At 41.6% G+C, this 17587-nt stretch overlaps 1 protein-coding gene across 1 annotated transcript; it reads left to right on the top strand.

Annotated features, from left to right (window-relative positions):
- Window positions 1–3257: 3257 nt before the first annotated feature.
- LOC105900209 (beta-2-glycoprotein 1) lies at window positions 3258–10388 on the top strand. The gene is made up of 8 exons (XM_012827470.3): window positions 3258–3432; window positions 3659–3835; window positions 4270–4366; window positions 4518–4594; window positions 4769–4957; window positions 9402–9581; window positions 9851–10048; window positions 10179–10388. The coding sequence occupies exons 1-8, from the start codon at window positions 3363–3365 to the stop codon at window positions 10241–10243; spliced, it is 1053 nt and encodes a 350-aa protein (XP_012682924.2). The 5' UTR covers window positions 3258–3362; the 3' UTR covers window positions 10244–10388.
- The last annotated feature ends 7199 nt before the right edge of the window (window positions 10389–17587 follow it).

The raw sequence follows: 17587 nt of genomic DNA, 5'->3' as shown, positions 1-17587 counted from the left end.
CCTTCCATTTCTTGATTACATTCCTCACAGTGGAAACAGACAACTGAAACCTCTGGGATCATTTTTTGTAACCTTACCCTAAACCACAATGCTGAACAATCTTTGTTTTCAGATCATTTGACAGTTGTTTTGAGGCCCCCATGTTGCCACTCTTCAGAGGAGAATCAAAGAGAAGAACAACTTGCAATTGTTCAAGTTCAAGTATTTTATTTGTCAGATGCACAGAACAACACTGAGTCAGACTGGGCACTGAAATTCTTAAGACAAGACACCGCACAACAACCTACCATAGCATAACATAAAATAACATAACATATAAGTACTCTGAACATAAATTACACATATAATAAATCTATTAAATATACAAAATAAATATACAATGCAATCTGCTAAACATATAATACACATATAGTAACCTATACTAACCTAATAAACCTATACTAACCTAAGACAAATCAAGTGTGCCTGGTATCAGGTAGTGCAATATTACTAGTGCAAACAGTAGATGAAACTGTAACATGTAAAGTGGCGAGACTGTATCATTGTCCATCTAAGAGCCTGATGGCCCTTGGAAAGAAACTGCTCTCCAATCTACGGGTGCGAGACCGAATACTTCGGTAGCGCCTGCCAGAAGGCAACGGGGAAAAAAAGTCTAAAGGATGGATGGTAGCAGTCTTTAAGGATCCTGCCAGCTTTCCTGAGGCATCGTGTGTGGAAGATGTCCTGCAGGGCTGGGAGCTCCCTGCCGATGATGAACTCCGCAGACCTGACCACACTGCGTAGGACCATACGGTCCTTAGCTGTGCAGCTCCCATACCACACTGTGATGCAACTAGTCAGGATGCTCTCTATAGTACATCTGTAAAAGTTAGTGAGGATGACTGATTCCATACCAAACTTCTTCAGTCTCCTCAGGAAGAAGAGGCGTTTCCGGGCCGCTTTCACCACCTTGTCCGTGTGAGCAGACCAGGTGAGATCACTACTGATGTTCACGTTCACAAAGAACAGGAGGGGATACCTTAAATACCTTTTCTAATGATTGGATGCACCTTTCTATGGAATTACACGCTTAACGAGCTAATCAGACTCATTATGTGTTGCAATTAATCAGTATTGAGTAGTTACAGGTATTCAAATCAACAAAATTATTAGGGTGCCCAAATATTTGCACAGCCTATTTTTCACATTTAATTTCATTTCATTTCACACAACTAAATACTGCTACACTAAATATCTTTCTCTGGAAAACATCCCAGTACTCAGTGTTAACTAGAAAATGAATAATATACTACTGTGATCTTTTTTGGTGACGACACAGTACATTATCATGCAGCCTCAGAAGGGTACCTAAACTTTTTCATACGACTGTAGATAGATACTTTACTGATTTCCAAAGGGAAAATTCAGTGTTGCAACAGCAATTCCTGTAAAAGTTAAAAATGTATATATTTTTTAAGAATTTTAGTGTGGAGAGCGTCTTTCTCACAGTCTACAGTCAGTTGCAGAATGTGGTCATCCATCGGGGGACTGGTCTTTAATAATTTATTTTTTCGATTTAAAATTCCCTGACAAAAGGGAAACATCTTTTTTGTAGACACAAACACCCCTGGGCATTATGACAGAAAAACTGACCGACTGATGATAGACAGACCAGACAGTCTGCCTTTAATTTGCGTTCTTGTGATTGTCTAAAATTGAATCAGTGTATGTTATTTTGGGGCAAGAATGCATTTGTGAATCAAGCCGCGTCAGGAAAGTGTCAAAAATCCACACACAAAAATGCAGGAATGTTCACAAATGGCAAGCAAATTCCTGCATTTTTGTTTGTGGATTTTTGAAAAATTCAATTGTGGATTTTTGAAAAATTCAGTTGTGAATTGCGTGATATTTTAAAGTGACACCAAAGTTTCCTGCTGGACAGCTAATTCAGCTTACCGATCTAAATTAAATTTGTTGTTTAATAGCTTTAGCTAGAGCATGGCCATGAGCAAAATAACACCAACACGAGTAAATTGTAAATCCAACATTAGCTGGCCCATATGTTATAGCCTTGACAAGTAGGCCACTACAATATCAATACCACACTGACAGAGTAGCTTAATAAGTAACGTTCCTTTTCATAACATATTCTAATGTATTCCTTAATAACCTTGAGCACAGCAGAGTGGTTAACTTGATCTCTTTTATTCTTAACTTAAATAATGGTAACTGAACTAAACAAACCTATTGATTATTTGATGCGGTCACAGAAGATACACAGGGGAGTAGAACTGCAAACACTGGAAAAGGGCAGCTTTTTGTTTGTTTTGATTTATTTTGAATCGGACTGCACTTGTTGTTTAAACAGTGAAAGTATCTGCAGCAACTAATTGCCACATCGGAGTTGGACTTTTATTGTCTCCTCACTGGTTATTTGGATCAGTGCATTTAGATATGACGCCAATGCCTTCAGTGTCATTTCTGTTTCGTTTAAAACATTCAAAACTATTATTTGTGTATACATTGTCTACCACAAAAATACAAACAGTGCAGACTAAAGACTATGACTTTGAATGGACACGTTCAGTGATGTGAACATCATGTTCAGGAATGTAATGTTCATGCCATGTTCAGTGATATTTATGTGAACAGTGATGCCTATCACAGAGAGAGAGAATGGGACAAGACACAGTGGTCGAGCGAGACTAAAAAATAGATATAAGTTACTCTTCAACTTTGAGTCAATTTGCTCTCACTGTGACCTTTCCTCTCTGGAACATTGGATACAGGATGCTGTGAACCGACTGAAAAAAATGACCTTAAAGTAATCAGTCAGTTATTGCATTTGTCTTATCGTTACCATTACTAACGTTGACAACAATATTTAGAATGGTTTGATCTGTTATGAATGAAAATGTTTCTAACCAAGATTGTCTGCCCCAAGTTACACTGACACTACACAACAACTCACAATTTGATTGATTCAGGTCAGGATGTCAATCCTATTACACAGCACATAGAAGTGTATCAGTATGAATAAATTATGGACAAATGAAGTGAAGACAGTAGAAAAACCCCATGTTTCATATGTCTTAAAGTAATAGTGATAGTGGTGCCCCAGGTAATGCCAATTATCATTTGAAATTAAGCTGTCAGTTGTAATGTTCTTTGTGGTCAGTTTGCTTTCTGCGAGTTTACGGGAGGAAGGGGCCTATTGGTGAATAGTCTGTGAGTGGGGAAATTACTTAGTCATACTGTGTCATCCAGCCTTATCTGTGCTCTGTGCAAACTGCAAATAAGAGCAGAGTGAAGCAATCTTTAGTGCTTGCCCTCAGCTGCTGAACAGACTCTGCTCGTCTCTCACTGTCTATTTCTCACTGAAAATGAGACTTCGAGTTTATTTCCTGCTGCTCCTTGAAGTGTCCCTTCACACGGCTGTTTCATCGACGATAAGTAAGGCTCTCTCTGCCAGCATGTGTTAAACTGGTTTAATTCTTTGGGTTATCTTCCTTTTCATGCTATGTTCACTGTATTCCTACTGATTAACTCTTAAAGTGGGTTTTGATGTTTTATTTCTGTGTTCTCCCCTCGCGAAGAAGCTTGCATGGCTTTTTGTTTAAGATTGTGCATGAATGAAGACTTTGTAAGTGTTTCCTTGTGCGTGTGTTCATGTTTATAGAGTGTGGGCGTCCTCCTCTCCCGAGTGGGGTGGACGGAGAGGTCCTACAGAGAGTGTACGAGCCCGGGGAGGATGCTGTTCTCTCCTGTGCACCAGGCTACTTACATGCTGGTGGCTCCCGCGTCATTGTCTGCTCCAACACCGGAGAATGGAGTACAATCACTTTCAAATGTGCACGTGAGTCCACAACACAACACTGCTGTGGATGTAGGATAATGTAGAAGATGGATTTAGGCTCCAATCGCTGTTGTCCTGTACCTGAAAACTCAGGACAAACAGTTGAGATGGGGTTGCATTTCATTGTTACATGTGAAATGTTTTAATAAGCGTTTTGAAAATATATGAATAAACTCCGAAAACAAAGCTGATTTGTGCTAGCCATACACAGTAGAACACCTGGAATCATCTCAAGAGGAAATCCACAGAGTTAGAAAGCAAACCAAAGACATTCCTTTCAGAAGCAAGGGGAATGTCAAGATATAAGCACACATTTGATATCAGCAGTCAGATCTCATCAACTCCTTCTCATGAAAAAGTTAGTTATTGTTTGTTGAATTTACAGTCTTAAAAAGTTATTTTAATAGTAATCACACACCTGAATGACTTTGCAGCAAAAAGCTGTCCTCCACCTGATGACATAGCACATGGAAAGGCTGAGTTCCCTGACATTGTGTTCACGAGTACCATCAACTACACTTGTGACGAGGGGTGAGGAAACCTTGTCTACATGTGTTTTTCTGCCCTAAAAACAGATAATTAATTCTCATTTTGGAAACTGTAAAGCAGTTCATCAAAGTAAATGTAGGTTTCATTTCACTGTGTCTTTCCATGGTCTCTTATGTTTGTGTCTGTTCTGCAGGTACATTCTAAATGGAACAACGACCAGTTCCTGTATGCATGACGGAAAATGGAGTCACCCTCCTCCAGTTTGTGAATGTAAGTTTTTAAGCATTCTCTTAAAGTGAATAATAATACTGAAAAAGAATAGTAGACCAGCCTTTTGAAACATCTTGTTTTCAAAACACAGATGGTCCAGCACAACATTGGTCAGGGATCCATCTCCATGTTATTATGTATACTCAATGTTGAAACACCTTCTTTTCTTACCAGCTGTTACATGTGGCCTGCCCCCAATCCCCAATTATGGCCAAATCATTTTTGACAAAACGCCAGTTGGAAACATTGTTCAATTTGGATCCGGAGGTCGATACGAGTGCAATCACCAACTCGTAATGTTTGGCGATGAGAGAGCCTACTGCCAAGCCAATGGTAGATGGACAGAGCCTCCAGAATGCCGACGTAAGTGAAAAAGATTCAGATTACTAAAGGTTTTGCATACTTGAATTAGTACTAACTCATCATGCTACACACTGTGTGTTTTCGTGAAGGCGTCATTCCTAAAAATTAGATAGCAAATATATCAGCAATTTTTGTCAGTGAAACGTTAGATTAGCAGAAGAACAAAATCAGTTTAGCTGTAGCCTAGCCTGTAAGCTTGTTTGTAAATATGCATCACAACTAAAAGATAGATCAATTAAATGATTAACAAATTGACAAACAGGCACATTTTGGAACCTTATCGTCCTGTTGTTGATGTCTCGTCTGTATTCCTCCCTTCCATGTATTCCAGTTATTCATAGAGCATCGTGACCATATAAAAAGACATATTAGTACTTTATTGATGTAATACCACTTTCCTGTCGTGAAATGTGGTTTAATGACAAAAAAAAGAATTCTCGCATTCAAAATCAAGACTTACTTATATTGTGCAGAACAATAATAATGCTAATGCTAAGTACTAATGTAGAATATTGTTTACCTTACTTCATTTACAGTCACACTCATGTCACCTACCGATATATTACATGACATTCTTTTGTATTGTTTCCCATATAACCTATGTAGGGATATTTTGGTGTATGATGGACAAGGATATATACCAGAGGTCAGATAACAGGGTTAGATCTAATTGGCCGTCAGGGTTAGCCAAACAAAAGATAGGTGGGAGGTAACAGGTCACTTTTGAAAAAGCAAGCGTGCTACTCATACAGCGAGAAAAAAAATCATTCAGAACAACACACTGGAGCTTCTGATTTCTGATTGAGAGAGTTGTGAGGTGATCTGCAACAAAAGACGACACCTACATATCAGGCTAATATAATAGTATGGGTCCAAGGCATTAGCCTCGACACAAATCGCTGCAGCTAGTCTCCTTTATTGCTATCCTGAAATAAGGAATGTTGTCGACATGCGACATTGAAGAGGCTCGCGCCCTACACTAACCGCATGAACTAGCAGTTTTCAAGCATCCACCAATCTTCATAGACGTCATACTTTTGTAGCCATCTGCACTTAATTCGTTTTTCATTGAAAAGGTGCCGGAAGAGAGCACTTCATTTTAAAAGAAATCCGTGGTCAATTTGGTACTTCCTGGGCTGAAGTAGCTAGCGTAGCATCAGCCATTGAAATTAATGGGGGAGGTACTTCCTCACTCTGCATATATACTTCCCACACTGTCAAACTGGTAGGCTACGTAATGGGAGTAGTAAGTAGGGTTGGGTACCGAGAACCGGTACCAATATGGAACCGGTTCCAATACAACCGGTACCTCCCCGGACCGAAATCCAACGCAGATTTCGGTGCTTCATTTCGGTGCCTGAGCCAATTAAACACGGTCGCTAGGCCGATTCCGTGGGGCACATGTAAAACTGCCCTAGCTCCCAATGTAATCTTAATTAGTTTGTCATTGAAATGGTGCCGGAAGTGATTTTTAAGGATGTCCGTGGTGAATCTGGTACTTCCTGGGCTGAAATAGCTAGCGTAGCATCAGCCATTGAAATAAATGGGGGATATACTTCCTCACTCTGTCAAACTGGTAGGCTACGTAATGGGAGTAGTAAGTGAATGGGAAAACAGAGGAAGATGCAAAGAATAAACAGTAAACTTAAATATTATTTAAGAATGCATTTTTCTTTCTTCAGTTTAAAAATGGTTACAGTATTTTCCTGACTATAAGTCACACTGTATGTAAAACCCATTGCAGTATTTGATGTAATTTTACAAAACAAACCCATTTATTGACCCTCTGTGCATTACCTGCAGTTTATTCAACGTTACGTCATCATGTCACGCAAAACGTAATGCTATGTAGTTTTGGTGCTAATGCTACCAGCCATTTAAAAGTTGTATGAAGTAGGGATGGGCATTTCAAGCAAAGATACTACACTCCCTACCCACACGCACACACTCACAATTATAGGCTACTTCATTCCCACTCACAGTGAAAACCGTTTATTAAGTGTTCATTTAGAGTTACATGGTTATGGTTATGGTGTTATGGAATGAACGCTAAATGTTGTTAAAAGTCGAATCCCTAATTAATCGACCCCCTGGTGACCTAGTAGGCTACCATGAAATACAATTTTCTGTCACACTTGCAGCGGGAATTGCAACCATTAAATTAACTTCTTTGGGAAGGGCAAGGGGGAGGGGGGACTTTTCCCTCTTCAATCACTACATTGATATCAGAGTGAGCCCTTGCTCCATCCATAGGCGGAGATCACGGGGGGGACGGGGGGGACGTGTCCCCCCTACCATAAAGTTGTCCCCCCCAACAATCATTGAATTTTTTTTTTTTTTGAATTTAAAAAAAAAAAAAAAAATACGACGACACAAGCGGTGGTAATTATAGATGTAAAACAATGTGTTTTTTAAGTGTTGAAAAATCATGTTCCCCCTATTCCTCAAAGTGGTTTGGTTCACATGCTGTTTCCAACGGGCAGGGCTACCGGCAGCTCCGTGTTTCAGTTAATCAGCCCAGTAGCCTACACGGTCAGATTGTCACACTGTTTCCTCCTCTGTCCCCTGTCGCTGCCGCTATGATACACGATATGTAAAGATATCTACCTCATTCTCGAACGCAGTAAGAACATGTAAAGAAGAAGTTTTTTTTCTAAACTCCATTTACGAAGTTCCAATCGATATGCACAAGTATACATACGTTTATTAATGGATTGGCATGACAACGTGAACGTTTGCCGATAACACACGCATGCCGGTAATTAACACAGTTAAGATAGCTAGCTAGACAGTCTAGGACACTGATAAACGTAGGTCTACATCTCAGTGCCTCTCCAGATTTGTTAAATTATCTGAAGTTAAATGAATGTCATCTTTTTCTGCGGTCCATGAACTATGCTGGTATTGTAATATGAAGTGACAGTGGTGCAGGAGGTAGAGAAGTCGTATTATAATCAAAAGGTTAATAGTTTGATTCCCTGTCGAGCTGTTTTATAACTTATTTTGAGCATCAAGTTCTCTTGAACTTTGGACATTATTTGTCTGTGAATAGATATTTCGTGTTAGTACATTTAATGCTGTTTAGATAATTCTAAAATGACTTCGAATTTCTGTTTGTAAATGTGATAAGAGAATTCGGTATTTAGCAGTTTATGCTAGCTCTCGTGAAAGCAATTTTTTCATGTTCCCCCCCCCCTGGAATTACACTCTGAAATTTGACCATGTATTGTCCCCCCCTACAATGAAATGGGATCTCCGCCCCTGGCTCAATCGGTGCCTGTAGCGAAGGCATCTGTAGTGAGTGCCCCATCACTTCTCTCAGGATTGGTTGTGATCACTTTGAACCCAAGACTGCCTTTTATTGGCGAGCTGATTTTGAGGAATTCAACTTTACTTCAGACTATGCAGCAAATGTTTCTTAGTTGCTATGGCTGTCTTTTTGCTATGCTAGCTAACTAGCTAGCTAAGAAAACGTTTACATAACCTAAAACGGTTTAAATGGCAGAGTTCCATTTGCATGAAGTCATAGCTAGTTATCTAGCTGATGTTACGGCCTATTATAGAATTATGATAGGAAAAGGTACAAACCCTCAGGTGGCCTAGGTAGCTAGCAAGGTTAACTGTTAAGATGGTTCCCTAAGCTAGAGAGAGCTACGTTAACTTTTAAGATGGTTTCCTAAGCTAGAGATAGCTAGGTTAACTGTTAAGATGGTCCCCTAAGATAGAGATAGCTAGGTTAACTGGTAAGATGGTTCCCTAAGCTGAAGATAGCTAGGTTAACTGTTAAGATGGTCCCCTAAGATAGAGATAGTTAGGTTAACTGGTAAGATGGTTCCCTAAGCTAAAGATAGCTAGGTTAACTGACATGGGACCTCCTATGTTTTACACCTCCCACAGGCAATCCGTTCAAAACAGTCGGGTGGGAATACTGAATACATGACACATTTACTTACTTTATCTTTATGGATGTGTTATCTATCACCTGTTGTGAAAGAGAGAGGCAGAGACCCATTCACGCTTTACCTGGTCGATTTACTGTGCATGTTACTAATTTAAACGTAATCATATATTCCCATTCATAGGCCGCACCCAAGTATTAACCGCAGGGCTGGATATTAATAGTTGGGAAAATACGGTAGGCCTGCTGAGACCGCTTAGCAGGCCCGGACAGTCCGCCACTGCAGTCCAGTATAAAGACATTAGACTGAAAAAGAAAGGGAAAGGCATTCATTTTCTGCATTTGTATAGACCAAAAATGTATATGCACATGACATAGAATACAAATCTGTTAGGCCTGCGCATTTAAACACAAACGGTCTGATAGTTTCCGGTTTGCATTTCTGCCTCCAGATGTGTTTCTTGTCTGAAACTCTTTTATGAATTACCTACTTTTTGATGGAATGTGCTTCCTCAACATAATCCTCTCATTGATCATCTCTTGCAGCTGTGGTTTGCCCCGCCCCAACTGAAATACCAAACGGCTTCATCACATTCGCAGTGAGGAGGGAGCACAGCTACATGGAGAGAGTGAAGTACGGCTGTAACGTGAACTACGTCATGGACGGACTGTCAGAGGTCGTGTGTGAGAAAACAGGCCAGTGGTCCGCCAAGCCAGTGTGTCGAGGTGAGAACTGCTCATGTATAAGCAACATTGTCCTTGTTCTTCAGCATGTTATGTTACATTATGTTTATGTTGTTCGTGAACAAATACTGATTTTTCTTACAGTGTAAAACACTAGACTCCAATGGGCCATAGTCACACTGCTGGTGCACAGAATTATACAGTTTAGTGGGGAAAACTGCTAGAGGCTAGAGGAGTTTAGAGGAGAAAACATTAAGCACCATCAGTACAAATGTTCTTAGATATCTCCCTCCTGTCTTCATTGACTGCAGCTCCATGCACCGTCAACATCAAAAGAGGACGCATCTTCTATAAAGCACAAAAGATGTGGATTGAGGAATTTAAGCCAAACAGAGTGCTCCACTTAGAGTATGTGGCAGTTTATTGCCTGAACAAGGAGAAAGAATGTGGATATCCAGTTGCATCCCAATGCGTTGATGGCACTTTGAAGATCCCAGAGTGTTTTAAGGGTAAGACAATCAAGCACACAAGCACTTCTGTCGGAAGTGCTTATTGTAATAGCTAATATACTAATATTGTTGAAATAATGTTTACAAAGTTTTTCATGTGATTTAACTGTGTGTGTCTGTCTATCTACAGAGCCAAGCGCTGCAAGATACCAGGCGTGGTCACATTCGCTTCCATCTGAGATCGACAGGTGCTGAAGAGCTTTAATGAGCCTGATGGAAAGTCAGCTGGGTTGATGGACACAGCCCAGTTCATGACTTACAAAGGATTTCTCATGCCATTATATTTTATGTAAATACAATTTTAGGCTGTTCATGCTCCCATTAAAATTGATTCAAGACATATTGTGTTCAGTGCTATATCTGTCGCTCACACGTGCAGGTTGTGTATCCCTCTATCCATTATAACATGCCAGGGATACTGATTTGGTACACAAGAATGAAAAAAAATCGTTTTTAGAGGGTTTTGGCTGCTCATTTAGACTACTTGTAAGTTGGGTCTTTCATGTCTTGATAGTAACAGGTTGCCGTCCCATCCTAACACACTCATGTCTTTGCTGACTATCCTGAGAGGGACTGAAATTAGTTGGACTACATAATGAGAAGAAGCAGAATCACATTTTCTGATCAGGCACTTGTTATCAGAGCAACTTGATGTCCGTGTTCTCTATCCTCGAGGTGAAAGCCAGTGTTGCAGGAGATTTTTGTCAAAGTTGCAGTCAAGAGATGAAAATGGGCCTGCATGCTGGCAAGTGTGAGCCACAGAATCAGAATTAGTTGTCAAACTGTCCAAATGGCCTATACAATAAAATGGACCATAGCAGGGAGGTAATGATTTCATAACCTTCGTTTCATTACGCAACATCCCACGTCATCCTTAGTCAACATTACTTTGCAAATGTCTACACCGACACTGTTACTGTTGTGTACACACATCAGACCTCAATGATTCATAGACACTTCTTGCCAACCTGACCCGTAACTCTAATGTTGTGTGTCAAAATGTTGAAGTAGTTGCCTATTTTCAGATGATTTGCAGCAGAATATTGGACCCAGATAGCAAAAGGCTAGTGGACCGCTGTCGGTCCGCTGGGGGCAGACATGGCAGACATTTTTGTTCTTAATTGATTTCGAGTCATTTTTCACCTTGAGAGCCTTCTAGTGCCATGAAATGCTTCTGTTTAGAGGCAGATATTTCAAATAGACTATTCCAAGGATATGATTTAGAAATTCCAGGAATTGCAAAGATTTGATGTTGGTCCGAGAGGTGCCACTGCCAATGGGGTAACAACGGAAATCCACTATCTGGAAGTGATGAAACCAATGTAGCTTGATAATAATAATATAATTATAAAAAATATAATTTGAAGGATGCTCAAGTGTACCTTGATAGGAATTAATTTGATCCCAGAATCAAATACAGTATTGATCAATTGATGGGCATGTGCTTGGGGTCAGCCAGCACATTGCAGTCCATGCAATTTCTGATTATCCTGGCAGCCTGCTCTCTTTTTGCCGCTGGGCCTCTCTCTTCATGTCCTCCCTCTCTGCTCTTTGTGAGCAGGTGATGTACACTCCCTCGAGTGTCACCCCATAGCTTCCCTCTGGGAACATGGTCACAGGCAGGAACTGTGAATGTGCCGTGTGGACAGGGTAGAAGTAGTAGCCAGACAGTTCTGTATATGGTTGGTTAATGACTTAATAACTGGGTTTGAAGGCTGTTATAGAAAAATAATATTTATGGTATAATATGGAATAATTTGGTCGGGTCTAATTATCTGAGTGCATGAGTCTTTAGGCTGAGGTGGTCGTGGTGTAATGACCTGAGTGGTTGATGGTTCGTCCAGCCTCAGGACAAGTAGGCAGAGGGGACTCCTTTGTGGGTTCAACTCCTGGCAGCATAGGGATTTGTAGGTAAAGGTGAGGTCACTTGTTTTAATACGATTCCAGAAATGTAGGGCTTGTTTTTGAATATTTAACAGTAGATGATATTGGCCTAATTCAGCTCTACGTGCTTTTCTCTGCACCTGGAGGGAGATTCAGCTGGATTCAGCTGGATTCAGCGGGATATAGATCACACATAGCAAGATGTTTTGGGTATTGGAGGTTACGTCTTTTTTTTTTACTTAAGCCATATATCATTTTCACCTTAGTGATGTTGCAACCCGTTTCTGCTGGTCTCTCAGATCATTGGTGCCTGTATGGATAATGATGTGGCCGGGCTGCCAAGGTGTTCTTCGGATAGCAGGTCAAGGGCTCTGTTAGAAATAGGGCCTCGGATTTTGGTTACACTGTGGTTTGGAAACAGTCTTTTTTCATCCAAGAATTTCCCATTGGAGTCCATAAGAAAGACAATGTCCCATTTGTGTTGTACAGTGGGAGGTGACAATTGCTCTGATGGATGATGCGGCTCGCAAGGAGAACTGAGGTTTGTCTGCGGCTCTGGTGGCTGCTGCTAGTCAGGAGAAACAACCAGTTTGCTGTTGAGGTGTGGGCTTGGGTTTGTAAGAAGTGGCAGCTGTTAATTGTCACCTCTCTCGCTCTTTCTCAGCTTCTCTGCCAGTAAAGAGAGCTCCTTCTTGTTGTCAGTTCTCTCTTGTTGTATTTCTTTTAGCAGTTCTGTTAGCGTGGCTAACTCTTTCCTGCATGTGTCTCTGTCATGCTGAAGTTCTTTGGGTGTGTTCATAATCTCTCTTTATTGTTGACAGTTGGTTGCATGGCTTTGTTTGAGTCTCTAAGAGAGTTTGTATAGAAAGTTACACTAGTTCACTTTTCATATGTGCTAGCTTATCTCTCATTTCATTTATGGGAGGGGGAGTACTAATGGTCAGTTCCCTCTCCTTGCCACTCTGTTCCTCCTCTGCCAGGCTGCTGTGTGGTGGCAAGGGGGCAGCTGAGGTGGTCTGTGAGGGATACAGAGGGCCAGACTTCTCGCTCTGTGCTCCTGCTTTAAGGGTTTGAAATTCAGATGGGAAGTTCTTTAAGTTGCCTTGTACCATAATTTTCCCAGTTTTGTAGATGTTGATAGTTGTCATCACTGTATCTGGGTCCTCATTCTCTTATAACTGTAGTTTCCATTCATCACAAATGGCTTTTCTTTCTGCAGAAGGGTGGTAGAGAATGATAGTACTGTGTCACATACTGGGGTGTTCAGAATATAATATAAGGTTACTGACCTCTCCATTTTCATAGAGATCAGCAAGGGTAGTGGATTGGGTGATAGTTAGCCAGAGTTGAAGAGTAGGGGATTGGCGGAAGCAACATAGAATGCTGGGCACAATCATGCCCTTACACTAAAATAAATCAACACGGACAATAAATAAATACAGAAGAACAATTTAAGCAGGACTAACACAAGCCATTCGGTTATGTGAAAACACAAACAGAAACAAACCCTCAGAGAGGAATCGGCGACAAAAACGTTAAACTAGACAGACAAAAGCCATTAGACTACACGGCAAAATAGCGAAAACAAAACACCAAAAAGGAACCAAAACAAACTCGCAAAGTCGAGACAAGAGAGCAGCTCATGTGGCGAATCCAGCCCTGCTCCACTACGCCGGGTCACATCTGCCGAACAAAAATCATAATTAAAAAACAATAAATGTAAAATATCTAACTGGATACCCACGCACTGCAGAGACACTGGCCACTGCGGGAATGGAGTCCTCACTACAGACCAGGGATGCTTACTCATACAATACGGAGTATATCTGGGACTAGAGCAAACAGAGAGAGTTCTGGATGTCGGCGAAGAGGGAGAGGACCGCAACCCCAGGCTACAATACAGGAGGAAGTAAGTCCACAGTGGAATGTTTAAGATCCAACGCAACTAACTAGATGCAAAGAAAACCTACCGAGGGAGCAACAGGAAGCACCACTGCACAGGAGGTAGCAGTACACAAGCGCAGATACCGCAGCAAACTCACAGGCCTTTATAGCCACACCCCGGCAGTGCCCACTAATTAGGTAAATAATTGATTAGGTGGAGCTAAATGAATACCGCGACGAGAGAAACAGGAATGGGCGAACCCAACTCACTACATTAGCCTAACTAACATTAATGTTAGCACTAACATTCTACATTCTATGATATTTTGATGAGTTCTGTGGTAAGAGTATGGCACATCCTAAAGCCAATTTAAACACACGTTCTTAAATGCCTAATATGGGACTTGGCAGTTTGAGTACTGAAATATGAGGGTATGATAAGGAATAACAATTAGCTTCATAGCAAAAGCATTGGTTAGCTAAACAACAGGTACATCAGCTACAGATCCATCTGACTGGCAGGCCCCAGTTCACAGTGAGGAGAGTGTCCTAACCCAGATGTTCCCCTAATAACAGATATAGTTTTTACACTTAACTGATGTGGATTTATTCATGTGTCCATAATAAGTGAAATATTCCAGTAATAAGGTGTTCTTTTCTGGCACATGTGAATTTAATAAGGTGTGTGTTTCTGTCTGTCTGTCTGTCTGTCTGTCTGTCTGTGTGTGTGTGTGTGTGTGTGTGTGTGTGTGTGTGTGTGTGTGTGTGTGTGTGTGTGTGTGTGTGTGTGTGTGTGTGTGTGTGCAGTTCCTGAGGAGTGAACACGTGTTTCCATGGCACATCTCCCGTGTCAGCAGCACCTCCCCAGAGTCTGGTCAAGCATTATCTCTCTCTCTCCTCCCCCAATTGCATCCTCCGTGTCATCCCTCAGCCAGCGACAGGCTCCTCAGCGGGAGAACTCCCCTCACAGTGGGCACGGTGCAGATTATCACCCACACAGCCCTGTCATGCTCAAATCCAAAGTGTCGAGCAGGTTCCCCGCCAATGTTCTTTTCTCACCTCACCTCTAATCCCAGACAGAGTTGTAGACCGAGCAGATTTTTTTTTCACCGGCAGGATTTGCTTCGAGGTGTCCGCGGTCAGGCTGTGGTATCCGTCATCAGAAATAGGCTTTTATAGACTCTGACTTTTTTTCACAGACTGTGAAGCTCACTTGCTCTCCTGTATCCGTATAAGCCAACACCAAAGGAGTGCAGAAGTCTAGATAGCTTTAGATCTGATTGCACTGGAATAAAATAAATACTAAGATTATTAAGCCGTCCAAATGCGTGTGCACATAAGATGAATCTCGTTTTTCTTTTCTTCTCCCTCATAGTCACAGGGATGAAAAGAGTGTTGGTGTTTTTTTTTCTCATGTGATTTCCTCTGTTGTATTATTTATTGTTGCGACGAGGCAGTGCTTTATTACCGTGCCTTAGATTTCTCCGGCTGTTTCGGGGAGGAGGGGGGCGGCTTGCTTTGAAATGAGCTTTTCTGACTCAACCGACACCAATCCAGTGTTTTTCATCTGAGCGTTCCCTCTCATTTCCCTAAATAAATAAATAAAATGAAAATATTTTCAAAGGCATATTATGTTATGCCAGATGATTATGTTCTGTGTACATCATTAGATCCTCAACAGCACAATAAAGCTGGGATGCCTCCTCAGTGCATCCACCCAATTAATGGTTTCCAGCTTCCAGACATACTGCACACTCATATTAGACACCCAAAAAGGGTCGCTATGCAAGATCTTTATTCATACAGTAAAAAAGTTTCGTTTAGTGTGCCGGTTTGGCCACCAGATGGTGGCCTATACTCGCAATGCTCCTTTGCCTCGTCCCACCAGCTGGAGCGATTCTGGTGTGATTCTCATCAGAAACCTAGCAGAGGTCTCAGACCCCGCAGTGGGAACTGATTTCCAAACAGTTTCACACAAAAAAACGTGCTTGTTTGTTTTTGACAACCTGGACCTGTTTTTTTTTTTTAAACCTGACTACTGAGATATTTCTTTTTGCAGCTCAGTTGGGTAAGGTAGCCTTATACTTTAGATTTGGACCATAGATGAAACACTGTTTTCTTTCTGTGTTTCTTTCTTAATAAGCTCTTTGGTTCTGATGATGAATACATTCACTGGTTATGGTTGGCCTATAAGAAACAGAGATTCACAAATTTGCTGCCAAGTCAGAGTGTGAAGATTCACTCTCATACACACCTATTTCAGTTGCTAATGGTGTAGTTAAGAGAGGATCCTTTGATATATATTCTTTATTCCGATATAAACCTGTGTTCATCCGTTGCTCGTTTTAATCAAACAACATAAGCGATAAAGTGTCATGTATAACTGATGCTCAATCACCACTGTTCCTACAGCTCCTTTCTGTGTTGTTTGTGCCATTGGTCTTTGAGAGGCCTAGAGAGAGTGCGCACTCCGGAGCGAAAAAGCGGCGCGCTAACCCCCCCCCCCTCGCGAGGGGACACCCTTGGCCAGGGCGAAGCCATTGAGCCTAGCGGGGTGAGCGCGAGTGCACAACTTCAAAGGCCACCAGTCTAAACACTCCTAATTGGCGGCGAGAGACAGAGCTGACGCGGTATCTAGACAGTAATTAAAGCTATCTCTTTTGTCTCGTCTTCATCCTCGGCGACAGTCACCGAGTTCAAGTTCCCATTCACGGACGCTGCAAAATCCGCTGTGAGGCCAGGATAAACGGTAAACACGGCCCCGTATTGATTTTTGGATCAGTCAGCAAACTGAAATCAATGAGGACAAATAGGCTCAAAACAGACGCCGACTGCTTAAATGGTGACAATGGCTGTCCTCACTAAACTGAAGAGGAACTGTGCTGGCCTGGAACTGTTGGCAGTTGCTTTTGAATCAGAGTGAGGGTTTCGGTGTTTGTTTATTCATTTGGTGTTGGTGGTGGTGCTCTGAATGGAATGGGCACTTTATCTTCCTCAATCTGGCACAAGAAGGACATTCATTAAGGCTTTTTTTTTTAGGACCACAGTTTCAAGCTATAAAGATGTCCGTAAAAGTATGTCTATAACATTCATGACCATTGAGTGCCTTAACATTTTTCACCATCTGGACTTGTAAGCATGAGATCAACAAGACCGGTTAAATATGCTGTGAACCACATTAGCTTTTCTTCGCTAGCGTCAGCCAGTCTTAGCCACCATAGGAATCAATCTGTTCAATTCATTGTGCCATGCACACACACACATAATAATCAACAGGGACGCTTGACAGCTTTTTATGAGTCTAAATACAGCTACTCAGAGTCCGCTATCGTTCACGAAGTCCAGCAGCTCCAGTGCTGCATTCCATGTGGTTCCGCATGCAGGCACAATGCTGTGGCATCAGATATGTAAAGAAGAAGAAGAAAAAAAGACATTGGTTGCATTGGGTTGAAAAGCACCCACATGCTTTATAAATCAAAGAACTATTCCTTTGCGGTCGTGGAGGTAGGGTGATTTAGATAGCATCTGGACAGTTTGGCCGGGGTGAGACTATGTAAACTTAATGGCTCTGTGTCTCTCTGAAGTGCTTCCCTCCTTCTTATCTCAAGGCCTTGGAGCCTTTTCAGTTCAGCTTTGATAAGGCCCCCGAGCCCTGATTTATTTGGGCCGTTTATTTAATTTATTCCCTCGCCTCCGTCCTCTACCCACACACCTCCGCGGTCCCCCCCCCCCCCCCCCCATCCTGCTCCTCCGGGCTGGACTTTATCTGCC

The sequence above is a fragment of the Clupea harengus genome, chromosome 26 (assembly GCF_900700415.2).
Source record: "Clupea harengus chromosome 26, Ch_v2.0.2, whole genome shotgun sequence".
Taxonomy (NCBI): Eukaryota; Metazoa; Chordata; class Actinopteri; order Clupeiformes; family Clupeidae; genus Clupea; species Clupea harengus.
Note: the sequence above shows the minus strand (reverse complement) of the source record. Positions and strands in the feature narration are given on the sequence as shown.